Source organism: Oncorhynchus masou, chromosome 28 (genome assembly GCF_036934945.1).
Source record: "Oncorhynchus masou masou isolate Uvic2021 chromosome 28, UVic_Omas_1.1, whole genome shotgun sequence".
NCBI lineage: Eukaryota > Metazoa > Chordata > Actinopteri > Salmoniformes > Salmonidae > Oncorhynchus > Oncorhynchus masou.
In genome coordinates, this window is record NC_088239.1 from 69324419 (window position 1) to 69350560 (window position 26142).

General features: G+C 46.1%; 1 protein-coding gene across 1 annotated transcript in view; it reads left to right on the forward strand.

Annotated features, from left to right (window-relative positions):
• LOC135518155 (laminin subunit gamma-3-like) overlaps positions 1 to 26142 on the forward strand; it is a 230514-nt gene that overhangs the window by 178520 nt on the left and 25852 nt on the right. Inside the window, exons 13-18 of the mRNA XM_064943080.1 lie at positions 9598 to 9783; positions 10357 to 10602; positions 17443 to 17596; positions 18732 to 18877; positions 20823 to 21001; positions 25813 to 26008. Of these exons, the coding sequence (XP_064799152.1) occupies positions 9598 to 9783; positions 10357 to 10602; positions 17443 to 17596; positions 18732 to 18877; positions 20823 to 21001; positions 25813 to 26008 (1107 nt within the window). The remainder of the gene's footprint in view (positions 1 to 9597; positions 9784 to 10356; positions 10603 to 17442; positions 17597 to 18731; positions 18878 to 20822; positions 21002 to 25812; positions 26009 to 26142) is intronic.

A 26142-nucleotide genomic window follows, 5' to 3' on the forward strand; every position in this document is an offset into this window, starting at 1 on the left:
AGAGAGAGAGAGAGAAAGAGGAAGAGAGAGGGAGGGAGAAGGGGAGGCAGGGATGAGGGCAGCAAAGGAGAGAAGGTCTGCAGTGTGTTTGTGATGAATGGGCTCCACTCCTGAGAAGTCTGCAGCTGTTAGTCTCACATACAGAAACATGGTACACTGCTGGAGAGTGGAGGAGGGGAGATGATCGGAGGGGAAGGGGAGAATAGAGAAGGGGAGGGGGAGAGGATGTGGACAGGATAAGAAAGCAGGAGATAGTTGGTGAGGGGAGAGGAGAGGAGAGGAGAGGAGAGGAGAGGAGAGGAGAGGAGAGGAGAGGAGAGGAGAGGAGAGGAGAGGAGAGGAGAGGAGAGGAGAGGAGAGGTAGTAAATAGCAGTGCAGAGTTGATCAGAGTAGAGCTGGGTAGATCAGAGTAGAGCTGGGAAGAGCATAGTAGAGCTGGGTAGAGCAGAGTAGAGCTGGGAAGTGCATAGTAGAGCTGGGTAAAGCTGGGTAGATCCAGGAAGATCATCATAGAGCTGGGTAGATCCTATTAGAGCTGGGTAGAGCACCGTAGAGCTGGGTAGATCCTATTAGAGCTGGGAAGATCCGAGTAGAGCTGGTTGGAGTAGAGTGTAGCTGGGTAGATCATAGTTGAGCTGGGTAGAGTAAAATATAGCTGGGTAGATGAAAGAAGAGCTGGGTCGATGAAAGAAGAGCTGGGTCGATCAGAGTAGAGCTGGGTAGATCAGAGTAGAGCTGGGTAGATCAGAGTAGAGCTGGGTAGAGCAGAGTATAGCTGGGTAGAGCAGAGTATAGCTGGGTAGAGCAGAGTAGAGCTGGGTAGAACAGAGTAGAGCTGGGTAGATTAGAGTAGAGCTGGGTAGATCAGAGCAGAGCTGGGTATATCAGAGCAGAGCTGAGTAGATCAGAGCAGAGCTGGGTAGATCAGAGTAGAGCTGGGTAGAGCAGAGTAGACCTGGGTAGAGCAGAGTAGAGCTGGGTAGAGCAGAGTTGAGCTGGGTAGATTAGATTAGAGCTGGGTAGATCAAAGTAGAGCTGAGTAGATCAGAGTCGAGCTGGGTAGATCAGAGTAGAGCTGGTTAGAGTATAGCTGGGTAGATCAGAGCAGAGCTGGGTAGATCAGAGCAGAGCTGAGTAGATCAGAGTAGAGCTGGGTAGATCAGAGTAGAGCTGGGTAGATCAGAGTATAGCTGGGTAGAGCAGAGTAGAGCTGGTTAGAGTATAGCTGTGTAGTTTATAGTGGAGCTGGTTAGGTCAGAGTAGAGCTGGGTAGATCAGAGTAGAGCTGGGTAGATCAGAGTAGAGCTGTGTAGATCAGAGTAGAGCTGGGTAGATCAGAGTAGAGCTGGGTAGATCAGAGTAGAGCTGTGTAGATCAGAGCTGGGCTGAGCTATCTGTCTCTCCAGATCCCTATTTCAATTCAATAGTGGAGGGGAAGTTCATTGTAAATTAGCTCCAGTACATGCTGAATTTAGACTTTACATGAATGTAATGAAGCAATGATGTTGACGATGATGATGGTGAAGATGGTGAGCATGAGGGGGAGGATGATTATTATGATGATGAATGACTTTGGCAATGGTGAGTATAAACTGATCTTAAAATATGCAGTAACTGCTGATGTAAATGGTATCAGAGCGGAACAGGTCAGTTTACAGAAGAAGCAATGAACTAAAAACAACAGTAACACTAGTCCAGGCCCATGCAGGAAGAGCCTCAGTAACTGAACTGTGCTCAGTCATCTTCACAGTCAGTACTGTCTGTCAGCACTTTGTGACCATTAAGTCTATTATGGCTCTGACATAGACACAGACGCACAATCAGTTCTTAGTGCGATTCAATAACCCTCAACTCTTTGTGTTATGATGAACAATCACTATGTTTTATTAGCCAGCCTATTATATTGAATGACTGGCATTACATGCTTGGATGTCAAGCATTAGTATTAGCCACCTCAGTGAAGACCTAATATTCTATGGCCGAAACGACACCCTATTGCCTATGTGGTGCACTACTTTGACCAGAGCCCACTGATTGGTGGAGTAATTTAAATGAGGTAAATGTAAAAACTTTGTTGATTTCAGAGGTAAAAAAGGAACCAGAGAGGAACAGTAGAAACCAGTACTTTATTATCATGCTCGTCAGAACTGTGAACCAGAACAAAACAACAGTGCCACAAAAGTGGCAAAGTCGATATCCACATTTTATAAACACAGCTATTTTTATTTGTGGTCGGAAACATTATTTACAATTAATTATATGACAGGGAGGGTGTGCAATTTTTTTTTACAGAACAAGGGAAGTGTTGTGTAAAAATATGTTTAACTTAATTTTTGTGAGCGAGGTAAAAAAAAATCTATTGCACCTATAAGGTAGTAGTTTTGGGAATTGTTAGCTAGATTATTCGTTGGTTATTACTGCATTGTCGGAACTAGAAGCACAAGCATTTCGCTACACTCGCATTAACATCTTTTGTCGTATGTGACAAATAAAATGATTTGACACAATTTGAGTCACACCCCAAAAATGTCCAACTGTCCCAGTCTGCAACATTAGTGAAGTGAAGTTTGATGAATTGTAGGCTTAGTTCGTTTTTTTTACTAATGTTAAGGTTTGCAGAGTGTTTATTCTGTCACAGTCGTTGTATGGAGGAGACCAAGGCACAGCGTGGATTTACATTCTTAATTTATTAAAGAAATGCAACACTGAACAAACTATATAAAACGAACCACGCTAATACGGCTAGTGCAGACAGGCAACTAAACATAGAATAAGAACCAACAAATACCCTATGGTAAATGGCTACCTAAATATGGTCCCCAATCAGAGACAACGATAGACAGCTGCCTCTGATTGGGAACCAATTTAGGCCACCATAGACCTACATATTCCTAGACTTACAAAAAAACCTAGATATACAAAAAAAACTAGACAATACAAAAACTAACATACCCACCCTAGACACACACTGACCTGACCAAAATAATAAATAAAACAAAGATAACTAAGGTCAGGGCGTGACATATTCTTCCACCTGTGTTTCTCCAACGTAATGACCAAAGAGCATATTCAACAGTAAAGTGTCTGTGGCTAATATCACAGAAAATAGTTTCTTTTCTATATTTAAAGACAGAGAGAACAACTATTTAAGTGGTCAAAAGTGATTAATTCCATAAGAGGAGGGTAACCATGGAAACCAGATGTTATTCTTAGGCTGTCAAACAATAAAAAAAAATGTAATTGAGTTAATCGCAGGATTTGCTTTTATTTCGCAAATTCAGAATTTGCTCAAATTGAGCTGTAATTCAAGATTTTTTTTTTTTACAAAAAGCTTTTTTTTTACAAAAAGCAAAATCAAGGAAGTTAATAAAGCACATGTGGCTTTATCAACTTTAACTCAATGTCTGCTTGTTTTGATATAACATTGTTGTTTTTAGTTGTATAGATTATTTTAAAAATAAACCTTTAGTTAACTAGGCAAGTCAGTTAAAAGAACAAAGTCGTATTTACAATGGGTACCCCGGCCAAATCCGGATGACTAGGGGCCAATTGTCCTATGGGACTCCCAATCATGTCCGGTTGTGATACAGCCTGTATATTGGATGTTTTCAATTTTTATTCACTACGATTTTCAGACCATGCGATTAATTGTGATTACAAAAGTTAACTAGATGTGGAAGAGCTGGAGCTACATACAGCCCAAAAGTTATTTTCCCGGAGGCTTTAGAAGACATATGCATTTAACAGAAATATCACCATGTGTGCTTCAGCAATGGCCAATCATTTGTTTTTGGGACATAATAAATATGATTATCTCGTTCTCTTGGGGGAAATTAATTTACTTCTTGAAAGTCTTTCTGTCTGAAGCCAGCTCTTCTTGTATTTCCCAAAGCAATTACAGTCAGGTTGAATTTAGACCAGTTCTTTCTGCTCTAGCTCTCTTTGGTGGAGGTCTGGGTTTCAGTATTGAGTGTTTCCTCTTATTCCTCTTCCATTCTGCTGTGGCTGTGTGAAGAGCTAGAGTACATGTTTGGTGGCTGGTTAGAGACACAGCTTTTTGTCACACTCTACTGGTGGCTAGAGAAACTACACTTACTGTGGCCTGGATCTGTCAGATGAGAAAATTTGCAGCATCCATCCAGATTTATGGTTTTGTGTGTGCATATTCACCCTTCCTCAACCCAATGTGTGTGTTTTGCGTGTGTTTGCGACTGTGTGTGAGTGTGGTCACCACCCACATGACCAAATGCTACTTTGAAAGCCCATATGATGGTCCTGTAAGACACACTTTAGAGAGAGGCAGGATTAGCCCCTCAATTATTTGTTTGAATTACAGTTGTACATATAGATCTACGTGTGGTGTGTTGTAACTGCCTCCTTCCTTTCTCTAGTCCAGGTGTGTGTGTTGTAACTGCCTCCTCTCCTCTCAGACTCGTCCAGGTGTGTGTGTTGCAACTGCCTAATTCTCATTTCTCTAGTCCAGGTGTTGTGTTGCAACTGCCTCCTCTTTAATCTAGTCCAGGTGTGTGTGTTGTAAATGCCCTCCTCTTTTCTCTAGTCCAGGTATTGTTTGTTGTAACTCACTGAAATCTCCTCTCTCTAAAGTCCAGGTTTGTGTTTTCTGCCTCCTCACCTCTCTCTAGTTGGTGTTTGTGTGTTTTAACTGCCTTCTCTGACAGTGTGTGTTATCTAGTTCAGGTTGTGCATAGTGTTGCAACTGCACTGAGCGTGTTCTGATCTCTCTAGTTCAGGTGTGTGTGTTGTAATGAGTTTTCCAGGTGTGTGTGTGTTGTAACTGCAGGTGACTCTTCTCGTCCAGACTGTGTGTGTTTTAAATGCCAATCGAAAAAAACTCCTCTCCTCTCTCTCGGCCAGGTGTGTGTGTGTTGTAAATGCCTCCTCTAACTCTCTAGTTCATGTGTATGTGACAAATAAAATTTGATTTGATTTGATTTGTGTTGGAAATGCACTCCAAGTAAATGTCCCCTGTCCCTAGTTCAGGTGAAGTGAAGTTTGATGAAATGCCTAGGCTTAGTTCTCTTGTCTAATGTTAAGGTTTGCAGAGTGTTTATTCTGTCCAGGTGTGTGTGGTTGTAAATGCCTCCTCTCCTCTCTCTAGTTCAGGTGTGTGTGTTGAAATGCAACACTGAACAAACTATCTCTAGTCCAGGTGCTGTGTGCTGTAAATGCCTAAACCTAGAATAAGAACCAACTACTCCGTCCAGGTGTGTGTGTGTGTTGTAAATGCCTCCCCAATCAGAGACTCTAGTCCAGGTGCCTCTGATTGGGAAAATGCCTCCACCCTCTTCCTCATAGGTTGTAGTGTGTACAAAAATGCCTAGATATCCTCTCTCTAGTTCAGGTGTGTGTGTAACTGCCTCCAAGTCCAGGTGTGTGTGTTGTAAATGCCACTCTCGTCCAGGTGTGTGTGTGTGTTGTAAACACACTAGTCCAGGTGTGTGACCAAAATAATAAATAAAACTCTCTAGTCCAGGTGTGGTGTTGTAAATTCCTTCCACCTCTTTCGTCCAGGTGTGTGTGTTGTAACTGTCTCCTCTTCTCTCTCGTAAAGTGTCTGTGTGTTGTAACTGCCTCCTCTCCTCTCTCTATTTAAAGACAGTGAGAAAACTATTCCTGGTCAAAAGTGATTAATTCCAGGTGTGTGTGTAACCATGGAAACCAGATGTCCTCTCTCTAGTTCAGGTTTGTGTGTTGTAACTGCCTCCTCTCCTCTCTCTCGTCCAGGTGTTGTGTTGTAAATGCCTGTAATTCTCTAGTTCATGTGTGTGTGTTGTAAAACCTCAATGTCTGCTCTTTTGTCATTGTTGTTTTTAGGTGTGTGTATATGATTATTTTAAAATAAACTCTCTAGTTCAGGTGTGTGTGTTTAAACTAGGCTAGTCCAGGTAAAAGTGTGTGCTGTAAATGCCTCCTACCTCTCCAAATCCAGGTGTGTGTGTGTGTTGTAAATGCCTCCTCTGGGACTCCTCTAGTCCAGGTGTGTGATGTTGTATATTGGATGTTTTCAATTTTTATCCACGATTTCAGACCATGTGTTGTAATTGCCTGATTACAAAAAGTTCTCTAGTTCAGGTGAAGTGTGTTGTAACTGCTACATACAGCCCTTCTAGTCCAGGTGTGTGTGTTTAAAGACATCCTGCATTTCGTCCAGTTTGTTTGTGGACATAATAAATATGATTATCTCGTCTCTCTAGTCCAGGTGTGTGTCTGTTGTAAAGTCTTTCTCTCTAGTCCAGGTGTGTATTTGTTGTAAATGCCTCCTCTCTCTAGCTCTCTGTCCGGTGGTGTGTTGGTCTCTCTCTAGTTCAGGTGTTTGTATTGTAGTGCCTCCTCTCCTCTCCTAGTCCAGGTTGTGTGTTGTAAATGCCTCTTCCATTCTGCTGTCTGAAGTCCAGGTGTGTTTGGTGTGTTGTAACATGCCTCCTCACCTCTCTCTAGTGGCAGGTGTGTGTGTTGTAACTGCCTCCTCTCCTGGATCTGTCCAGGTGTGTGTGTTGTAAATGCCTCCTCCTCCTCTCTCTAGTTCATGTGTGTGTGTTGTAAATGCCTCCTCTCTCTTGTCCAGGTGTGTGTGTGTTGTAAATGCCTGAGTCTCCTCTGAAAGCCCAGGTGTGATGTGTGTTGTAATGACACCTCTCCTCTCTCTAGTTCAGGTGTGTGTGTTGTAACTGCCTCCTCTCCTCTCTCTAGTCCAGGTGTGTGTGTTGTAATGCCTCCTCTCCTCTCTCTCGTCCAGGTGTGTGTGTGTTGTAACTGCCTCCTCTCCTCTCTCTAGTCCAGGTGTGTGTGTTGTAAATGCCTCCTCTCCTCTCTCTAGTCCAGGTGTGTGTGTTGTAAATGCCTCCTCTCCTCTCTCTAGTTCCTGCCTCCTCTCCTCTCTCTAGTCCAGGTGTGTGTGTGTTGTAACTGCCTCCTCTCCTCTCTCTAGTCCAGGTGTGTGTGTTGTAACTGCCTCCTCACCTCTCTCTAGTCCAGGTGTGTGTGTTGTAACTGCCTCCTCTCCTCTCTCTAGTTCAGGTGTGTGTGTTGCAACTGCCTCCTCTCCTCTCTCTAGTTCAGGTGTGTGTGTTGTAACTGTCTCCTCTCCTCTCTCTCGTCCAGGTGTGTGTGTGTTGTAACTGCCTCCTCTCCTCTCTCTCGTCCAGGTGTGTGTGTTGTAAATGCCTCCTCTCCTCTCTCTCGGCCAGGTGTGTGTGTGTTGTAAATGCCTCCTCTCCTCTCTCTAGTTCAGGTGTGTGTGTTGTAACTGCCTCCTCTCCTCTCTCGTCCAGGTGTGTGTGTTGTAAATGCCTCCTCCCCTCTCTCTAGTTCAGGTGTGTGTGTTGTAAATGCCTCCTCTCCTCTCTCTTGTCCAGGTGTGTGTGTGTTGTAAATGCCTCCTCTCCTCTCCCTCGTCCAGGTGTGTGTGTGTTGTAAATGCCTCCTCTCCTCTCTCTAGTTCAGGTGTGTGTGTTGTAACTGCCTCCTCTCCTCTCTCTAGTCCAGGTGTGTGTGCTGTAAATGCCTCCTCTCCTCTCTCTCGTCCAGGTGTGTGTGTGTGTTGTAAATGCCTCCTCTCCTCTCTCTAGTCCAGGTGTGTGTGTTGTAAATGCCTCCTCTCCTCTTCCTCGTCCAGGTGTGTGTGTGTTGTAAATGCCTCCTCTCCTCTCTCTAGTTCAGGTGTGTGTGTTGTAACTGCCTCCTCTCCTCTCTCTAGTCCAGGTGTGTGTGTTGTAAATGCCTCCTCTCCTCTCTCTCGTCCAGGTGTGTGTGTGTGTTGTAAATGCCTCCTCTCCTCTCTCTAGTCCAGGTGTGTGTGTTGTAAATGCCTCCTCTCCTCTCTCTAGTCCAGGTGTGTGTGTTGTAAATGCCTCCTCTCCTCTCTCTCGTCCAGGTGTGTGTGTTGTAACTGTCTCCTCTCCTCTCTCTCGTCCAGGTGTGTGTGTGTTGTAACTGCCTCCTCTCCTCTCTCTCGTCCAGGTGTGTGTGTTGTAAATGCCTCCTCTCCTCTCTCTCGTCCAGGTGTGTGTGTGTTGTAAATGCCTCCTCTCCTCTCTCTAGTTCAGGTGTGTGTGTTGTAACTGCCTCCTCTCCTCTCTCTCGTCCAGGTGTGTGTGTTGTAAATGCCTCCTCCCCTCTCTCTAGTTCATGTGTGTGTGTTGTAAATGCCTCCTCTCTCTTGTCCAGGTGTGTGTGTGTTGTAAATGCCTCCTCTCCTCTCCCTCGTCCAGGTGTGTGTGTGTTGTAAATGCCTCCTCTCCTCTCTCTAGTTCAGGTGTGTGTGTTGTAACTGCCTCCTCTCCTCTCTCTAGTCCAGGTGTGTGTGCTGTAAATGCCTCCTCTCCTCTCTCTCGTCCAGGTGTGTGTGTGTGTGTTGTAAATGCCTCCTCTCCTCTCTCTAGTCCAGGTGTGTGTGTTGTAAATGCCTCCTCTCCTCTCTCTCGTCCAGGTGTGTGTGTGTTGTAAATCCTCCTCTCCTCTCTCTAGTTCAGGTGTTTGTGTTGTAACTGCCTCCTCTCCTCTCTCTAGTCCAGGTGTGTGTGTTGTAAATGCCTCCTCTCCTCTCTCTCTCGTCCAGGTGTGTGTGTGTTGTAAATGCCTCCTCTCCTCTCTCTAGTTCAGGTGTGTGTGTTGTAACTGCCTCCTCTCTCTCTCGTCCAGGTGTGTGTGTTGTAAATGCCTCCTCCCTCTCTCTAGTTCAGGTGTGTGTGTGTGTTGTAAATGCCTCCTCCTCTCTTGTCCAGGTGTGTGTGTTGTAAATGCCTCCTCTCCTCTCCCTCGTCCAGGTGTGTGTGTGTGTAAATGCCTCCTCTCTCTCTCTAGTTCAGGTGTGTGTGTTGTAACTGCCTCCTCTCCTCTCTCTAGTCCAGGTGTGTGTGCTGTAAATGCCTCCTCCCTCTCTCTAGTCATGTGTGTGTGTTGTAAATGCCTCCTCTCCTCTCTCTAGTCCAGGTGTGTGTGTTGTAAATGCCTCCTCTCCTCTCCCTCATCCAGGTGTGTGTGTGTTGTAAATGCCTCCTCTCCTCTCTCTAGTTCAGGTGTGTGTGTTGTAACTGCCTCCTCTCCTCTCTCTAGTCCATGTGTGTGTGTTGTAAATGCCTCCTCTCCTCTCTCTCGTCCAGGTGTGTGTGTGTTGTAAATGCCTCCTCTCCTCTCTCTAGTCCAGGTGTGTGTCTGTTGTAAATGCCTCCTCTCCTCTCTCTAGTCCAGGTGTGTGTCTGTTGTAAATGCCTCCTCTCCTCTCTCTAGTCCAGGTGTGTGTGTTGTAAATGCCTCCTCTCCTCTCTCTCGTCCAGGTGTGTGTGTGTGTTGTAAATTCCTCCTCTCCTCTCTCTAGTTCAGGTGTTTGTGTTGTAACTGCCTCCTCTCCTCTCTCTAGTCCAGGTGTGTGTGTTGTAAATGCCTCCTCTCCTCTCTCTTGTCCAGGTGTGTGTCTGTTGTAAATGCCTCCTCTCCTCTCTCTACTCCAGGTGTGTGTGTTGTAACTGCCTCCTCTTCTCTCTCTACTCCAGGTGTGTGTGTTGTAATTGCCTCCTCTCATCTCTCTACTCCAGGTGTGTGTGTTGTAACTGCCTCCTCTCCTCTCTCTACTCCAGGTGTGTGTGTGTGTATCGACTTCACCACAGGACCAACCTGCGAGCGTTGTCTGGGCGGTTACTATGGTAATGCGTTGATTGGCACGCCCAATGACTGCAGACCTTGCCCCTGCCCGGACCGTACCAGCTGTGCTCAAATGAGCACGGGAGAGGTGGTCTGTACCAACTGCCCTTCAGGACAGAGGGGTGAGCTGAGATCATATTACATGACTGGTAGATGTTGGATAATGGGAACAAACCATTCCATTTTCCCACGATGAGCAGACCTCACCCGCGTTAAACTGGGCTGCATCCCAAATTGCAAACTATTTCCTATACAGTGCACTACTTTTGACCAGAGCTTGGACTCTATTCTAAAGTAGTGCAATATGTAGGGAATAGGTTGCCTTTTAGGACACAGCCATTGAGTTCATTGCTTGCTCAGTGAAGCAGATTTACACAAATTGGCTGACAGATTTTTAATAAAACCTGTACTGGTGTCCTCACTGTCTTGATAAAATTAGTCATGATCCTATCATGTAGAGCACAGTGTTTGAATTAAAATGTCCATATTCCTTTGTCAGGTTTGGGCCATTCATTCATTTCCAGAATTTCATTACCAGATATTCATTTAGGTTGAAATGAAAATGGCCCCCAAACCCTCCAGCCCAACATCATCCATAACTCACCTATCAAAAAACCTGTCACCTGTCACCCCCCGACACACACACAAACACACATATACACATGCACATACACACACACACCTTCTCTCCACAGGCATCAGATGCGAGATGTGCGAGGACAGTTTCCACGGCGACCCCCTGGGCCGGTCAGGGCCGGTTCAACCGTGTGAGAACTGCGACTGTAACGATAATGTGGACCCCAACGCGCTGGGCGTGTGTGATCACATGACGGGCTGTTGCCTGAAGTGCCTGGGACACACCGAGGGAGACCATTGCCAACGCTGCCGACAAGGTTACTATGGGGACGCCCTGGACCGCACTGTGGCCCAGAAGTGCAAACGTGAGTGTGGAAACTTGGGAAGGGTGTATATAGGGTTGGGTTAGAGATACAGGTTTTTAATTAAGGGGAAATATACAATTTTACATCTTAAATGTAACTAAATGTCATGGAAAATGTAATCTACATAATCCCCAAAAGTAATTTTTTAACTACTAATGATCCAGACTCCAAGAATGGTTAAAATCTCACCTTTGGGGTAAAAAATAGTTATAAATTGCTGAGGTGTAGTTTTGAGAACTTTTGAGAACACAAACTCAAGTACAAAGTACAAATATGATAAAAAATATGAAAATATAAAAAATGTTATATAATGTATTTCCTATTCAACAAAACTGTAAGAATAAGGCTTGAAATAACTTAATTTTTTTTATAAATGAAGAATAATCAAACGACTAAGTATAAGATTTCACCTTCTTTCTAACTGTAAAATACATATTATTTGTATATTTGTATATTTAGTGTCAGAGAAAATGTACATACAGTGTTTTCTAATGGTCTCTCTTGATCAAAACATCCGCCCCAACGTTGTCAACATCTCACAGAGCTCTAGTTTAGCTTCCTGGACTCGCCCCATATTAATCTTGTCTGTCTATGACAAACAAACAAAAAATTGGGGGTTTAAAATCTATTCATTATTTTAGATTACTGGCTATAAATCGATCTCTGAATCTGCTACCGTGACGAAACCACTCTCCTGCTGCGTTATGATGTAAGGGTTCCAGTGGCTGTGATGTAAGGTTCAGCCAGCAGTTCATGGACAGTCGGAAGAGTGAATTAAAGGGTAGGAGGCACATCCCTGCTTCGTACAGGCAAAAGAGACATGTCCCTGTGTCTGTGAGCGTCAGGGCTACCGCTCATTGCAAGCCATTTCCGTCTAGTGTCCACAGATCGTTTTCTAAGCTAAAATGTTGGTTGGAACAGGTGCCAGAACCACGCAGGTCCCCAAAACAGGGGTCTTTACATCGAAGACATTTTAAATGAAGAATGCATTAGAAATATGGTGACATGTATCTGAATGTGTGAGTCTGTACATTTCAAAGTGTGTTAGTGTGTTATATTGTGTGTTTGTGTATCTGTGTACTTGTCCTTTATGTGTGGGTGTCAGTGTGCCTTCATAATGAGCGCTTCTTGAGGGTTTTGAAAGTGCTTTCCTCTTACTGATTTATCACCTGGATTTGAGCAATTCTCACCATTCTAACGAGTCTAAAGATTCTTGATAGCATACGGATGGAATGCTCAGGAAAATACATACATAAACAAACAAACACACACATTTCTACAAACATCAATGACATCAGACCTGTTCAGACCCACGTGTTCCCACCACAACCATACACATCATGTATATCTCACAACCACACTCCCCCTCATCCTTCATCCCTGGATCTTTCCAGTGCTTGTAGCACTCCATGCCATATGGTATCAAAATGTACTGTTCTATTTTTCTCCATAGCCCAGACCTTTTCAATATTTCAATAAAAATATATTTGATTCATCCACTGTTGTAGTGATGGAGGAGCATTGGATTTCTAGTTTTTAAGTAGACGTTTTTTCAAAATCATTGACAAGAAAATGATGGTCACCTCACCCTCATATTCCATGTCTTGAAATATGCAGATAGACGGATTAAAAGTAAACTTACATCGTAAAACTTCTGACAGCCAGCTTTCTAACCCCGCCCATAACTTTTGGACTTTATAGCGTTCCCAGAAGGCATAGATTATTGAGTCCTTCTTAGTTTTATACTTTACACATGACTCTGCCGTTGTGCTGTAGAACATGTGAATTTAGTCTCTTGTATAATACATTCTATACATTATTTTATACTGGATTGAGCGTACATTTTCGTTAACGGTCATTTCACTACTTTTGTTCCAACACTCCCTCGATCTTGTGCCTATAATCAGTTATTTAGAATTCTTGATTCCAATAGTTTATCTTTTTTTTCTAAGAGATTATCAGTTGGATAGTCTTTCTGCATGGTTTTGTATATATCACCTATCATATATGTATCCTTTTCTGAGTCAAATAAGATTTCCTCAACATTGCTTTTATGTCCAAAAGATTTCAGGTGGAACAAAAGATTTCAGGTGGAGCTCAAAGAGTCTTCCTTAGAGTTAGGTGGTTAGAAGTGCCATTAGGAACTCCACAGGGACTGAAGTGGCGTTGGAGTGGTTGTAAAGTGGGAGAACACTTAGTTTTAGAGGCTCTCTTAGAGTGAATAGCAGTCATAGACCTACAGATTCTGTATCTTTATTCATCTGTATAAGGTAATGGTGTCACTTAAAAGGGGTTCTGGGAAAGATGCAGAGAGCAGGCTGCCCTGATCAGTTGACCTTCCAACTACTGTATTTTGTTAGTAGAAAGAGTACATTTTCTTATCAGCAAGTTTTATCCTGATAAACATGAAGATACTTGGAGGATTAGGTTACTGTAGGGTTATGAGAGTGAGACATAAAGAAAGAGAGAGGTACAGATTGAGATAGAAAGAAAGAACAAGAGTGTGATAAATAGAGAGAAAGAGAAATAGAGACACAGAGGTACAGGGAGGAAGAGAAGGAACATACACAAATGTAGAGAGAGAGATATTCTGAGATGTCTGTGTCCCCCGGTAGCCTACAGCAACAGAGATATTCTGAGATGTCTGTGTCCCTCAGTAGCCTACAGCAACAGATGTTCTGAGATGTCTGTGTCCCCCACTAGCCTATAGCAACAGATGTTCTGAGATGTCTGTGTCCCCCAGTAGCCTATAGCAACAGATGTTCTGAGATGTCTGTGTCCCCCAGTAGCCTATAGCAACAGATGTTCTGAGATGTCTGTGTCCCCCACTAGCCTATAGCAACAGATGTTCTGAGATGTCTGTGTCCCCCAGTAGCCTATAGCAACAGATGTTCTGAGATGTCTGTGTCCCCCAGTAGCCTATAGCAACAGATGTTCTGAGATGTCTGTGTCCCCCAGTAGCCTATAGCAACAGATGTTCTGAGATGTCTGTGTCCCCCAGTAGCCTATAGCAACAGATGTTCTGAGATGTCTGTGTCCCCCAGTAGCCTATAGCAACAGATGTTCTGAGATGTCTGTGTCCCCCAGTAGCCTATAGCAACAGATGTTCTGAGATGTCTGTGTCCCCCAGTAGCCTATAGCAACAGATGTTCTGAGATGTCTGTGTCCCCCAGTAGCCTATAGCAACAGATGTTCTGAGATGTCTGTGTCCCCCAGTAGCCTATAGCAACAGAGATGTTCTGAGATGTCTGTGTCCCCCACTAGCCTATAACAACAGAGATGTTCTGAGATGTCTGTGTCCCTCAGTAGCCTATAGCAACAGATGTTCTGAGATGTCTGTGTCCCCCAGTAGCCTATAGCAACAGATGTTCTGAGACGTCTGTGTCCCCCAGTAGCCTATAGCAACAGATGTTCTGAGATGTCTGTGTCCCCCAGTAGCCTATAGCAACAGAGATGTTCTGAGATGTCTGTGTCCCTCAGTAGCCTATAGCAACAGATGTTCTGAGATGTCTGTGTCCCCCAGTAGCCTATAGCAACAGATGTTCTGAGATGTCTGTGTCCCCCAGTAGCCTATAGCAACAGATGTTCTGAGATGTTTGTGTCCCCCAGTAGCCTATAGCAACAGAGATGTTCTGAGATGTCTGTGTCCCCAGTAGCCTATAACAACAGAGATGTTCTGAGATGTCTGTGTCCCCAGTAGCCTATAGCAACAGATGTTCTCAGATGAGCCTATAGCAACAGAGATGTTCTGAGATGTCTGTGTCCCCCAGTAGCCTATAGCAACAGATGTTCTGAGATGTCTGTGTCCCCCAGTAGCCTATAGCAACAGATGTTCTGAGATGTCTGTGTCCCCCAGTAGCCTATAGCAACAGATGTTCTGAGATGTCTGTGTCCCCCAGTAGCCTATAGCAACAGAGATGTTCTGAGATGTCTGTGTCCCCCACTAGCCTATAACAACAGAGATGTTCTGAGATGTCTGTGTCCCCCAGTAGCCTATAACAACAGAGATGTTCTGAGATGTCTGTGTCCCCCAGTAGCCTATAGCAACAGAGATGTTCTGAGATGTCTGTGTCCCCAGTAGCCTATAACAACAGAGATGTTCTGAGATGTCTGTGTCCCCCAGTAGCCTATAGCAACAGAGATGTTCTGAGATGTCTGTGTCCCCCACTAGCCTATAACAACAGAGATGTTCTGAGATGTCTGTGTCCCCCAGTAGCCTATAGCAACAGAGATGTTCTGAGATGTCTGTGTCCCTCAGTAGCCTATAGCAACAGATGTTCTGAGATGTCTGTGTCCCCCAGTAGCCTATAGCAACAGAGATGTTCTGAGATGTCTGTGTCCCCCAGTAGCCTATAGCAACAGAGATGTTCTGAGATGTCTGTGTCCCCCACTAGCCTACAGCAACAGATGTTCTGAGATGTCTGTGTCCCCCAGTAGCCTATAGCAACAGAGATGTTCTGAGATGTCTGTGTCCCTCAGTAGCCTATAGAAACATATGTTCTGAGTTGTCTGTGTCCCCCCCTAGCCTATAACAACAGAGATGTTCTGAGATGTCTGTGTCCCTCAGTAGCCTATAGCAACAGATGTTCTGAGATGTCTGTGTCCCCCAGTAGCCTACAGCAACAGAGATGTTCTGAGATGTCTGTGTCCCTCAGTAGCCTATAGCAACAGATGTTCTGAGATGTCTGTGTCCCCCAGTAGCCTACAGCAACAGAGATGTTCTGAGATGTCTGTGTCCCCCAGTAGCCTATAGCAACAGAGATGCTCTGAGATGTCTGTGTCCCCAGTAGCCTATAGCAACAGAGATGTTCTGAGATGTCTGTGTCCCCCACTAGCCTATAACAACAGAGATGTTCTGAGATGTCTGTGTCCCCCACTAGCCTATAGCAACAGATGTTCTGAGATGTCTGTGTCCCCCATTAGCCTATAGCAACAGAGATGTTCTGAGATGTCTGTGTCCCCCACTAGCCTATAACAACAGAGATGTTCCATCTACAACCCCAGGAACCAACACAGTCGCAAAGAGGGCACGACAAAGCGTCTTCCCCCTCAGGACGGTGAATACAGTCGGCATGGGCCCTCAGATCCTCAAAAAGTTTGACAGCTACACCATTGAGAGCATCTTGACTGGCTGCAACACCGCTTGGTATTGCAACTGCTCGGCATCCGACGGCAAGGCGCTACAGAGGGTAGTGCATATGGCCCAGTACATCACTGGGGCCGAACTCCATGCCATCCAGGACATCTTTACCAGGCGGTGTCAGGGGAAGCCCCTATGAATTGTCAAGGACTCCAGTCAACCATGTCACAGTCCGTTCTCTCTGCTACCGCACGTCAATTGGTACAAAAGGCTCCGGCACAGCTTGTTTCCCAAACCCATATGACTGCTAATCAAATGGCTACCCGGAGTGTCTACTTTCACCCCTGCCTACAGTATCTGTGGGGTGTGAGGGGCAGCCATATTTTCCTGTGTGTGTGTGCGTGTGTGTGTGTGTGTGTGTGTGTGTGTGTGTGTGTGTGTGTGTGTGTGTGTGTGTGTGTGTGTGTGTGTGTGTGTGTGTGTGTGTGTGTGTGTGTGTGTGTGTGTGTGTGTGTGTGTGTGTGTGTGTGTGTGTGTGTGTGTGTGTGTGTGTGTGTGGAAGGAGACAGTGAGTCAGGGAGACTTGTGACCCTCTCTACTGTATTCTGCATTCCAAATGGCACCCTATTCCATATATAGTGCACTACTTTTGACCTGTGCCCATAGAGCCTTTAGGGCGGCAGGAAGTTTAGTGGTTATTGTGTTGGGCCTGAAACTGAAAGGTCGCTGGTTTGAGTACCTGAGCTGACAAGATGAAACCTGTCGATTTGACCTTTGAGCAAGGACCTTAACCCTAATTTCCTCCAGGGACGCAGTGTTAACATGGCTGACCCTGTAAAACAACACATTTTACTGCACCTATCCAGTCCATGTGACAATACAACATGTATGTTTTTAGTGTGCAGTGTGCCAGTTGGGACGTCTCAACCATGTCTGTCTGCTCTGCTCAGTCATTCAAATAACATCTCATTTTATTTGTCACATGCCTCTAACCCGATTACCACAAGTGTATACTTTACCGTGAAATGCTTACTTACTCCCCCCCTTTCCCAACGATGCACTTAAAAATTAAGAACATTTGCAAATGGATGAAAAGAAAATAGTAACAAAAGAAAAGAGTAACACAATAAAATAACAATAATGAGGCTTTATACAGGCTGTATACAAGGAGTACCGGTACCGAGGCTGTATACAAGGAGTACCGGTACCGAGTCGGTGTAGTTGGGGTGATTGGTTGAGGCAATATGTTCATGTGGGTTTGGTTAGGTGATTGATTGATTGATTGATTGAAGTACTATGTACATGTACAGTAGATGGTCTCCTCTGTCTCTGCACTGTCCTAGATAACACAAAGCCAGGCAGGGCAGACAGGACACGCCCGACAGAGAGAGAGGTTATTTTACTTTAACCCTGTCTAGACGGTAGAGTGAAGGATAGAGAGAAGGAATAGAAGATTGAGTGAATGAATAGCAAATAGTGAATGGACAGAGGACGGGAAATATACAATTGCCACAACATTGATAGAAGAATAAGCTTCAGTGTTTGACTTTCATTTGTGACACTGTGTTTAGTGTACTGTTTGGATGATGTGTATGACGTGTACCATTTGCATACTTTGTTGGATTTGTGTTCTGTTTTGATAATGCTTTCGTTTAGGCTACTATAATTTTTGATACAGTATTTGATGTGAGGTTATGTGATTTACATGTGTTTTTTGTGTGTTTGACATGACGTTGACGTGTGGTTGTGTCTTCTCCCAGGCTGCGGCTGCAGTCCTGCAGGGACTTCTGGGTCGTTGGAGGACTGTGACCCCCAGACAGGAAGTTGTCTGTGCCTTAGTCATGTAACCGGGCGAGACTGTGGTCAGTGCGAGGTGGGCTTCTTCAACCTGCAGTCTGGAGTAGGCTGTGAGAGGTACAGGAAATCCTAAAGCAATTCTGGAATCTTCTATATGGTTCTTTTGTTATGTATTCTGACTCTAAAATTGGTTCTGATCATAGAAATAGAATTAGTCATTATTATCAATGATAAACTGGGTGGTTCGAGCCCTGAATGCTGGTTGTCTGACAGACATTTACATTTACATTTAAGTCATTTAGCAACGCTCTTATCCAAACTTACAAGTTAATTTTTTTTTTTTTTTTTTTTTTTTTTTTAAATTTTGTAACCTTTTTTATTTTAGTTAAGAACACATTCTTAAATGACGGCCTGGGAACAGTGGGTTAACTGCCTGTTCAGGGGCAGAACGACAGATTTGTACCTTGTCGGCTCGGGGTTTAATCACAACCTTCCGGTGTCCAACGCTCTAACCACTGCTTGCCCCCCAGCTGTGACAGCTGTGGTATAGCAAATCAAATCAAATCCAATTTTATTAGTCAAATACACATGGTTAGCAAATGTAATGCAAGTCTAGCGAAATGCTTGTGCTTCCAGTTCTGACAGTGCAGTAATATCTAACAAATTCACAACCTACCTTATACACACAATGTAAAGGGATGGAATCAGAATATGTACATATAAACATATGGATGCACGATGGCCATGCGGCATAGGCAAGATGCAATAGATGGTATAAAATACCGTATATACATATGAGATGAGTAATATAGGATATGTAAACATGATTAAAGTGTCTAGTGATACCATTATTAAACCTATTTATTAAAGAGGCCAGTGGTTTTAGTCTGTATGTTGGCAGCAGCCTCTCTATGTTAGTGATGGCTGTTTAACAGTCTGATGGCCTTGAGATAGAAGCTGTTATATGGCTTTGATGCACTTATATATCAGACCGTATACCAAGGATATGATTTTACTGCTCTAATTATGTTGGTAACCAGTTTATAACAGCAATAAGGTACCTCTGGGGCTGTGTCGTGTCTAAGAACAGACCTGAGCCGTGGTATATTGACCATATACAACACCCTCTTGGGCCGTATTGCTAAATTAGAATAGTCATTATTATATATCTATGGTTCCATACCTAGAAATGCAGTGGTTCTGTTTCCTTTCATTAGTAAGTGTTATATGAATCACATTCTGCATTTCTTAGGTGCACCTGTAACCCCATTGGCTCATCATCCATGGCTTGCCACCAAATCACAGGCCAGTGTGTGTGTCAGCTGGGACTGGAGGGGCGGCTGTGCAGCACATGTCCTATGGGCTTCTATGGTTTTCTCCTGCACGGGGCTGCAGATGGTAACTATCACGTGCTAAAACAAGTCCTGATAACAATGTTTGATTGGGGCTGGAACCTTGTCCTTATGTGCAAACACTAAGACATTGTCCATCTAAAAACGTGCTAAAACAAGTCATTCTGATAACAATAAGAAGTTAGAAATGTAACCCGCCTCCCCACATGCAATGTCTAATTCTTCAACAACCAATCTAGCCTCCAACCAATCCAGCCTCCTTGTCCCTCTCTCCATCCCTGCCTCACCTTGTCCCTCTCTCCACCCCTGCCTCCCCTTGTACCTCTCTCCATCCCTGCCTCACCTTGTCCCTCTCTCCACCCCTGCCTCCCCTTGTACCTCTCTCCAACCCCGCCTCCCCTTGTCCCTCTCTCCAACCCTGCCTCCCCTTGTCCCTCTCTCCACCCCTGCCTCTCGTTGTCCCTCTCTCCACCCCCTGCCTCCCCTTGTCCCTAATCTCCACTCCCCTGCCTGCCCCCTTGTCCCTCTCTCCACCCTGCCTCCCCTTGTCCCTCTCTCCCCCTGCCTCCCCTTGTCCCTCTCTCCACCCCTGCCTCCCCTTGTCCCTCTCCCTCCACCCCTGCCTCCCCTTGTCCCTCTCTCCAACCCTGCCTCCCCTTGTCCCCCCCTCTCTCCACCCCTGCCTCCCCCTTGTCCCTCTCTCCACCCTGCCTCCTCCCCTTGTCCCTCTCTCCACCCTGCCTCCCCTGCATCCCCTTGTCCCTCTCTCCACCCCTGCCTCCCCTTGTCCCTCTCTCCACCCCTGCCTCCCCTTGTCCTCTCCACCCCCCCCTCTCTGCCACCCCCTCTCTCGTTGTCCCTAATTCCACCCCTGCCTCCCCCTTGTCCCCCCTCCCCTCTCTCCACCCCTGCCTCCCCCTCCACCCCAACCCTGTCCCTCTCTCCACCCCTGCCTCCCCTTGTCCCTCTCTCCACCCCTGCCTCCCCATGTCCCTCTCTCCACCCCTGCCTTGTCCCCCTTGTCCCCTTGTCCCTCTCCATCCCTGCCTCCCCCCCTCCAACCCTGCCTCCCCTTGTCCCTCTCTCCACCCCTGCCTCCCCTTGTCCCTCTCTCCACCCCTGCCTCCCCTTGTCCCTCTCTCCACCCCACCCCTGCCTCCCCCTATCCCTCTCTCCATCCCTGCCTCCCCTGTCCCTCTCTCCACCCCCCTGCCTCCCCCTGTCCCCTCTCCACCCCTGCCTCCCCTTGTCCCTCTCTCCACCCCCCTCCCTCTCCAACCCTGCCTCCCCTTGTCCTCTCTCCAACCCTGCCTCCCCTTGTCCCTATCTCCAACCCTGCCTGCCTCCCCCTTGTCCCTCCACCCCTCTCCCTTGTCCCCCTGCCTCCACCCCTGCCTCCCCTTGTCCCTCTCTCCACCCCTGCCTCCCCCTGTCCCTCTCTCCACCCCTGCCTCCCCCTGTCCCTCTCTCCACCCCTGCCTCCCCCTGCCTCCCCCCTGTCCCTCTCTCCTCTCCCACCCCTGCCTCCCGTTGTCCCCTGCCTCCCCCCTGTCCCTCTCTCCACCCCTGCCTCCCCTGTCCCTCTCTCCACCCCTGCCTCCCCTCTGTCCCTCTCTCCACCCCTGCCTCCCCTTGTCCCTCTCTCCACCCCTGCCTCCCCCTGTCCCCTCTCCACCCCTGCCTCCCCCTGTCCCTCTCTCCACCCCTGCCTCCCCCTCTCCTCTCTCCACCCCTGCTCTCCACCCCTGTCTCTCGTTGTCCCCTGCCTCCCCATATCCCTCTCTCCCTGTCCCTCTCTCCACCCTGCCTCCCCTTGTCCCTCTCTCCCCCTGCCTCCCCTTGTCCCTCTCTCCACCCCTGCCTCCCCTTGTCCCTCTCTCCACCCCTGCCTCCCCTTGTCCCTCTCCACCCCACCCCTGCCCCTGTCCCTCTCTCCACCCCTGCCTCCCCCTGTCCTTCTCTCCACCCCTGCCTCCCCCTGTTCCTCTCAGCCTGTAATTGCGACCCAATGGGTTCCAGCTCCATGCAGTGCCACACCAACGGCACCTGTCCCTGCCGCCAGGGCTTCGTGGGGTACAAGTGTGACCAATGTGAGCTCAACTACTTCCACAACAAAGCCACACACCAGTGTGAGGAGTGCCACGTCTGCTATGGGCTAGTCAAGGAGCAGGTAAGAGTGTTGCTCCTGTCTGTCTGCTATACTCTTTTTGACCAGAAAGCATCAGATACATGTATAGTAAGAGGGGTTCTGTTTTGCTCTCTCAGATGCATTCTGGGGTGAGATAGTTACAGTGCACTGTTCGGATGCTGGAGTTATTTTGGATGAAAGTGCGAATGTAACTTACTTCTAAAGTGATTTGTTTGACAATCCGATGAAAACATCATGAGTGGTTGTGTTCATGCCACATTTAAAGTTAGTAAATTGTTACAGTTATGTTGCATGGATAAATAGTCACAAACACTGAATTTCCAAATCTTTAGTATTTATCAGCCAAAATAAGTAGTAAGATGGGCTCAGCAGGGCTGGGCTCAGCACATAATGTTTTGTTTTCACAAAACTAGGATAAGGCACACGAGGCTATGAGCTATTACAGGGTGCTACTGAGATGAGACACGAGGCTATAAGCTACTAGAGGGTGCTACTAAGATGAGACATGAGGCTATAAGCTACTAGAGGATGCTACTGAGATGAGACATGAGGCTATAAACTACTAGAGGGTGCTACTAAGATGAGACATGAGGCTATAAGCTACTAGAGGGTGCTACTAAGATGAGACATGAGGCTATAAACTACTAGAGGGTGCTACTAAGATGAGACATGAGGCTATAAGCTACTAGAGGGTGCTACTAAGATGAGACATGAGGCTATAAACTACTAGAGGGTGCTACTAAGATGAGACACGAGACTATGAGCTACTAGAGGGTGCAACTAAGATGAGACACGAGGCTATAAACTACTAGAGGGTGCTACTAAGATGAGACACGAGGCTATAAACTACTAGAGGGTGCTACTAAGATGAGACACGAGGCTATAAACTACTAGAGGGTGCTACTAAGATGAGACACGAGGCTATAAACTACTAGAGGGTGCTACTAAGATCAGACATGTGGCTATAAGCTACTAGAGGGTGCTACTAAGATGAGACACGAGGCTATAAGCTACTAGAGGGTGCTACTAAGATGAGACACGAGGCTATGAGCTACTAGAGGGTGCTACTAAGATGAGACATGAGGCTATAAACTACTAGAGGGTGCTACTAAGATCAGACATGTGGCTATAAGCTACTAGAGGGTGCTACTAAGATGAGACATGAGGCTATGAGCTACTAGAGGGTGCTACTAAGATGAGACACGAGGCTATAAACTACTAGAGGGTGCTACTAAGATGAGACACGAGGCTATGAGCTACTAGAGGGTGCTACTAAGATGAGACATGAGGCTATGAGCTACTAGAGGGTGCTACTAAGATGAGACATGAGGCTATAAGCTACTAGAGGGTGCTACTAAGATGAGACACGAGGCTATGAGCTACTAGAGGGTGCTATTAAGATGGGACACATGAGGCTTTAAGCCACTAAGAGGCCATATCATTATACAGGAATATATCTCAATCAATACTGGAAATAGAATCTGTGAATCTGAATGCACGCTTTCAAGTCACCCACCCTGTTCATCTGGCCGCCCCTCTCATCAAACCTGCCACTCAAGCTTAGTAGTCTAACCCCCTCTGAAATCACCAATTCTCCTTCCGGTCATTTCTCCCATCGGTTGTTTCTCCCACACTAGCTGCAAGCTATCTGGGCCTCTCTGTGGCATGGTGGCTGAGTTTGTTTCAGGTTTTGATGTCACATGCCCAAGTACAGGGAAATACCTTTCTTGCAAGCTCTAATCCCAACTAAGCAGTAATCAATATCAATATAGTACTAAAAATAAAATATGATACAACAAAAACACACAAGAAATAAAAATATGCAATAACACGAGAAAGTAAAAGCTATATACAGGCTCAGTTCCAATACCATATTTACAATTGGCAGGGATACTGACGTGATAGAGGTAGATACAGTATGTATAGGGGTATGTTGACTAGCCATCTTAAAAATAAATACAAGGGTTAACTCAGATAGTCAGTGTAGCCATTTTGTTAGCTGTTTAGCAGTATTGTGGTTTGGGGATAGAAGCTGTTCAGGAGCCTGTTGGTGTCAGAACCTGATGCACCGGTACCGCTTGCCATGCGGAGCAAAGAGAACAGTATATGGCTTGGATGGCTGGAGGCTTTCATGATTTTCCTGACCTTCCTTTCTCCCCACCTGATATAGAGGTCCTGGATGGCAGGTAGCTCGGCCCCAGTGAAGTACTGGGCTGTCCGCAACACCCTCTGTAGCGCCATGCAATCGAGGGCGGTGCTGTTCTAAAATAATGGAATTACAAAATATCTAAATATTAGGACGAGCAATGTCGGAGTGGCATTGACTAACATACAGTAGAATAGAATACAGTATATACATATGAAATGAGTAAAGCTGTATGTAAACATTATTAAAGTGATTAGTGTTCTATTATTAAAGTGACCAGTGATTCCATGTCTATGTGTATTGGGCAGCAGCCTCTAAGGTGCAGGGTTGAGTAACCGGGTGGGAGCCGGCTAGTGATGGCTATTTAGCAGTCTGATGGCCTTAAGATAGAAGCTGTTTTTCAGTCTCTTTCCCAGCTTTGATGCACCTGTACTGACCTCGCCTTCTGTATGGTAGCGGGGTGAACAGGCAGTGGCTCGGGTGGTTGATGTCCTTGAAAATCTTTTTGGCCTTCCTGTGACATCGGGTGCTGTAGATGTCCTGGAAGGCAGTCAGTGTGCCCCCGGTGGTGCGTGGTGCAGACCGCACCACCCTCTGGAGAACCCTGCAGGTGGTGCAGTTGCTGTACCAGGCAGTAATATAGCCCGGCAGGATGCTCTCAATTGTGCATCTGTAAATATTTGTGAGGGTCTTAGGGTCCAAACCAAATTTCTTCAGCCTCCTAAGGTTGAAGAGGCGCTGTTGCGCCTTCTTCACCAAACTGTCTGTGTGGGTGGACCATTTCAGAATGTCAGTAATACTGTATGTACGCCAAGGAACTTGAAGCTTTTCACTTTCTCCACTGCGGCCCCGTCGATGTGGATATTGGGGCGTGCTCCCTCTGCTGTTCCCTGAAGTTCACGATCAGCTCCTTCATTTTGTTGACGTTGAGGGAGAGGTTATTTTCCTGGCACCACACATCCAGGGCCCTCACCTCCAACCTGTAGGCTGATCTGTCATTGTTGGTAATCAAGCCTACTACATCATCCAAAAACATAATTTATTCAGGTTGGATAGCTTCAAGCAGTATGTAGATGCAAGCCTTGTCTTTAAGATCCTGCATGGTCTTGGCCCTCCACCTCTATGCCGGCATATCATGCTCAAGGAAAGCACCTCCATGATAACAAGGGCAGTAACTAGAGGGGTAAGAGGCACTGTCACACCTTCTTCACGTCTGTGCGTGTGTGGACCATTTTAAGCCCTTAGTGATTTGGAGGAGGGACGAGCAACTCGAAGCTCTCGACCCGCTCCCTTGCATGTTACTTAGGGCACAGCCATCATAGTTAAAGGTCTTACCTACCTTTACCTGGCACTCATGAGAGTATTTGTAACCCCCCCCCCCCCCTTGCTCACTGGCACAGTTAAATTACTGTAAATGTCTTCACTATAAAACCCAGAAAAACATTTCACATATACGAGGCCCCTTATACCCCCCCCCCCCCTCCCCCCGCTGTTGTTATTGACCCATCGCCATTGCATAATGAAATTTGCTCCAAAACAACATTTAGTAAGTCTATTAACACTCCTACCCAAGGGTGTGTTTGTAGTCTAACAATGGTGGCCATCTGGCCTCTTCAAAAACCAAGATAAATAATAAATCAGACTGAAGTCAATGTGAAGTCACTGATACAAAAACAGCTACAGAAATAGACGCTGACTGCATCCCAAATGGTGAAAAGTAGTGCACTGCACTATATAGGGAACAGGGTGCCATTTGGATAGCAGACAGTTGCTTTAATGATCCAGTTTATTTCTCATGTCTCCAGAGATTAGCACCAAATACATGTCCCATACAGATTGTTCCAGACTCTATACAGTGGCTGCTCTCTGCAGGCAAATCTAATAGCAGAATGTTGTAGTTTCTGTAAAGTATACTTGCTCTTGCTAAAGTAGTTTGTGTTTTCTCTCTCATCTCTTCTTCTCTCTCTCTCACTGCTGGCTTTCTGCACACCTTCATCCCTTCTAAAGACAGCAGAGAAAAAAGGGGGTGGAGAGAGATAGAGGGACAGTAAAGAAACAGGGAGAAATTCTTTCCTTTCCTCACTTGTGCTGTATGAAGGCGAATTTAAAACACAAGATACACTATTGTCTTATATTGTGAGTAGCCTAATTGTAGTACTTGGCCTAGATTAAGAACTGTGATTTGACCTATGGGGGGCTGCAGTGAATAAATGAAAGGGTATTATTATACTTTTTGTAAATTAACCTTTATTTAACTAGGCAAGTCAGTTAAGAACAAATTCTTATTTACAATGACATCCTACCCCAGCAAAAACCCAGACAACACTGGGCAAATTGTGCACCACCTATGGGGCTCCCAATCACGGCCGGATGTGATACAGCCTGGATTTGAACCAGGGACTGTAGTGACATCTTGCACTGAGATGAAGTGCCTTAGACCGCTGTGCCACTCAGGAGTAAAGGAGTGCCATCTCCACCAACCTGCTCACCTGCTAGTGCTTAGCAGCGACACACACACATACACTCACACACAGTTTGAGCCAGCTCGTTGCCTACTCTGAGCGTGTTTGGCACCCCAGCCAGGAATGTGTTTAATCACAGAGGCCTGGCTTTATTTTTTTTTTATCATTGACAATCTCTCCCACAAATCCTCCATTGTCTGCTGTTCTGGTGTTTTCCTATACAGGCAGGGAGGCTGAATGCTCGGCTGCAGCATTTGGAGAATCTCCTAGCACGCTTCGACTGCCGGAGTGGCTACGGGAACCCCCATCATGTGCGGGAGTATCACATGCGACAGCTTCACGAGCGACAGCATCACGAGCGTGGGCATCAGGGGGAGGACAGCCTGCCCAATGCGCTGGAGGACTTCCTGGCTATCCAAGGTAACCAATCATCAGCCACCCACTCATTCCACACAACCAATCAGAAAACATTCTAACAGTTTGTAATTTTCATTCAACCAGTCAGGACATATCAGCAGAAATCTGACTGCCAATGCTGTTTACCACTGTGCTCC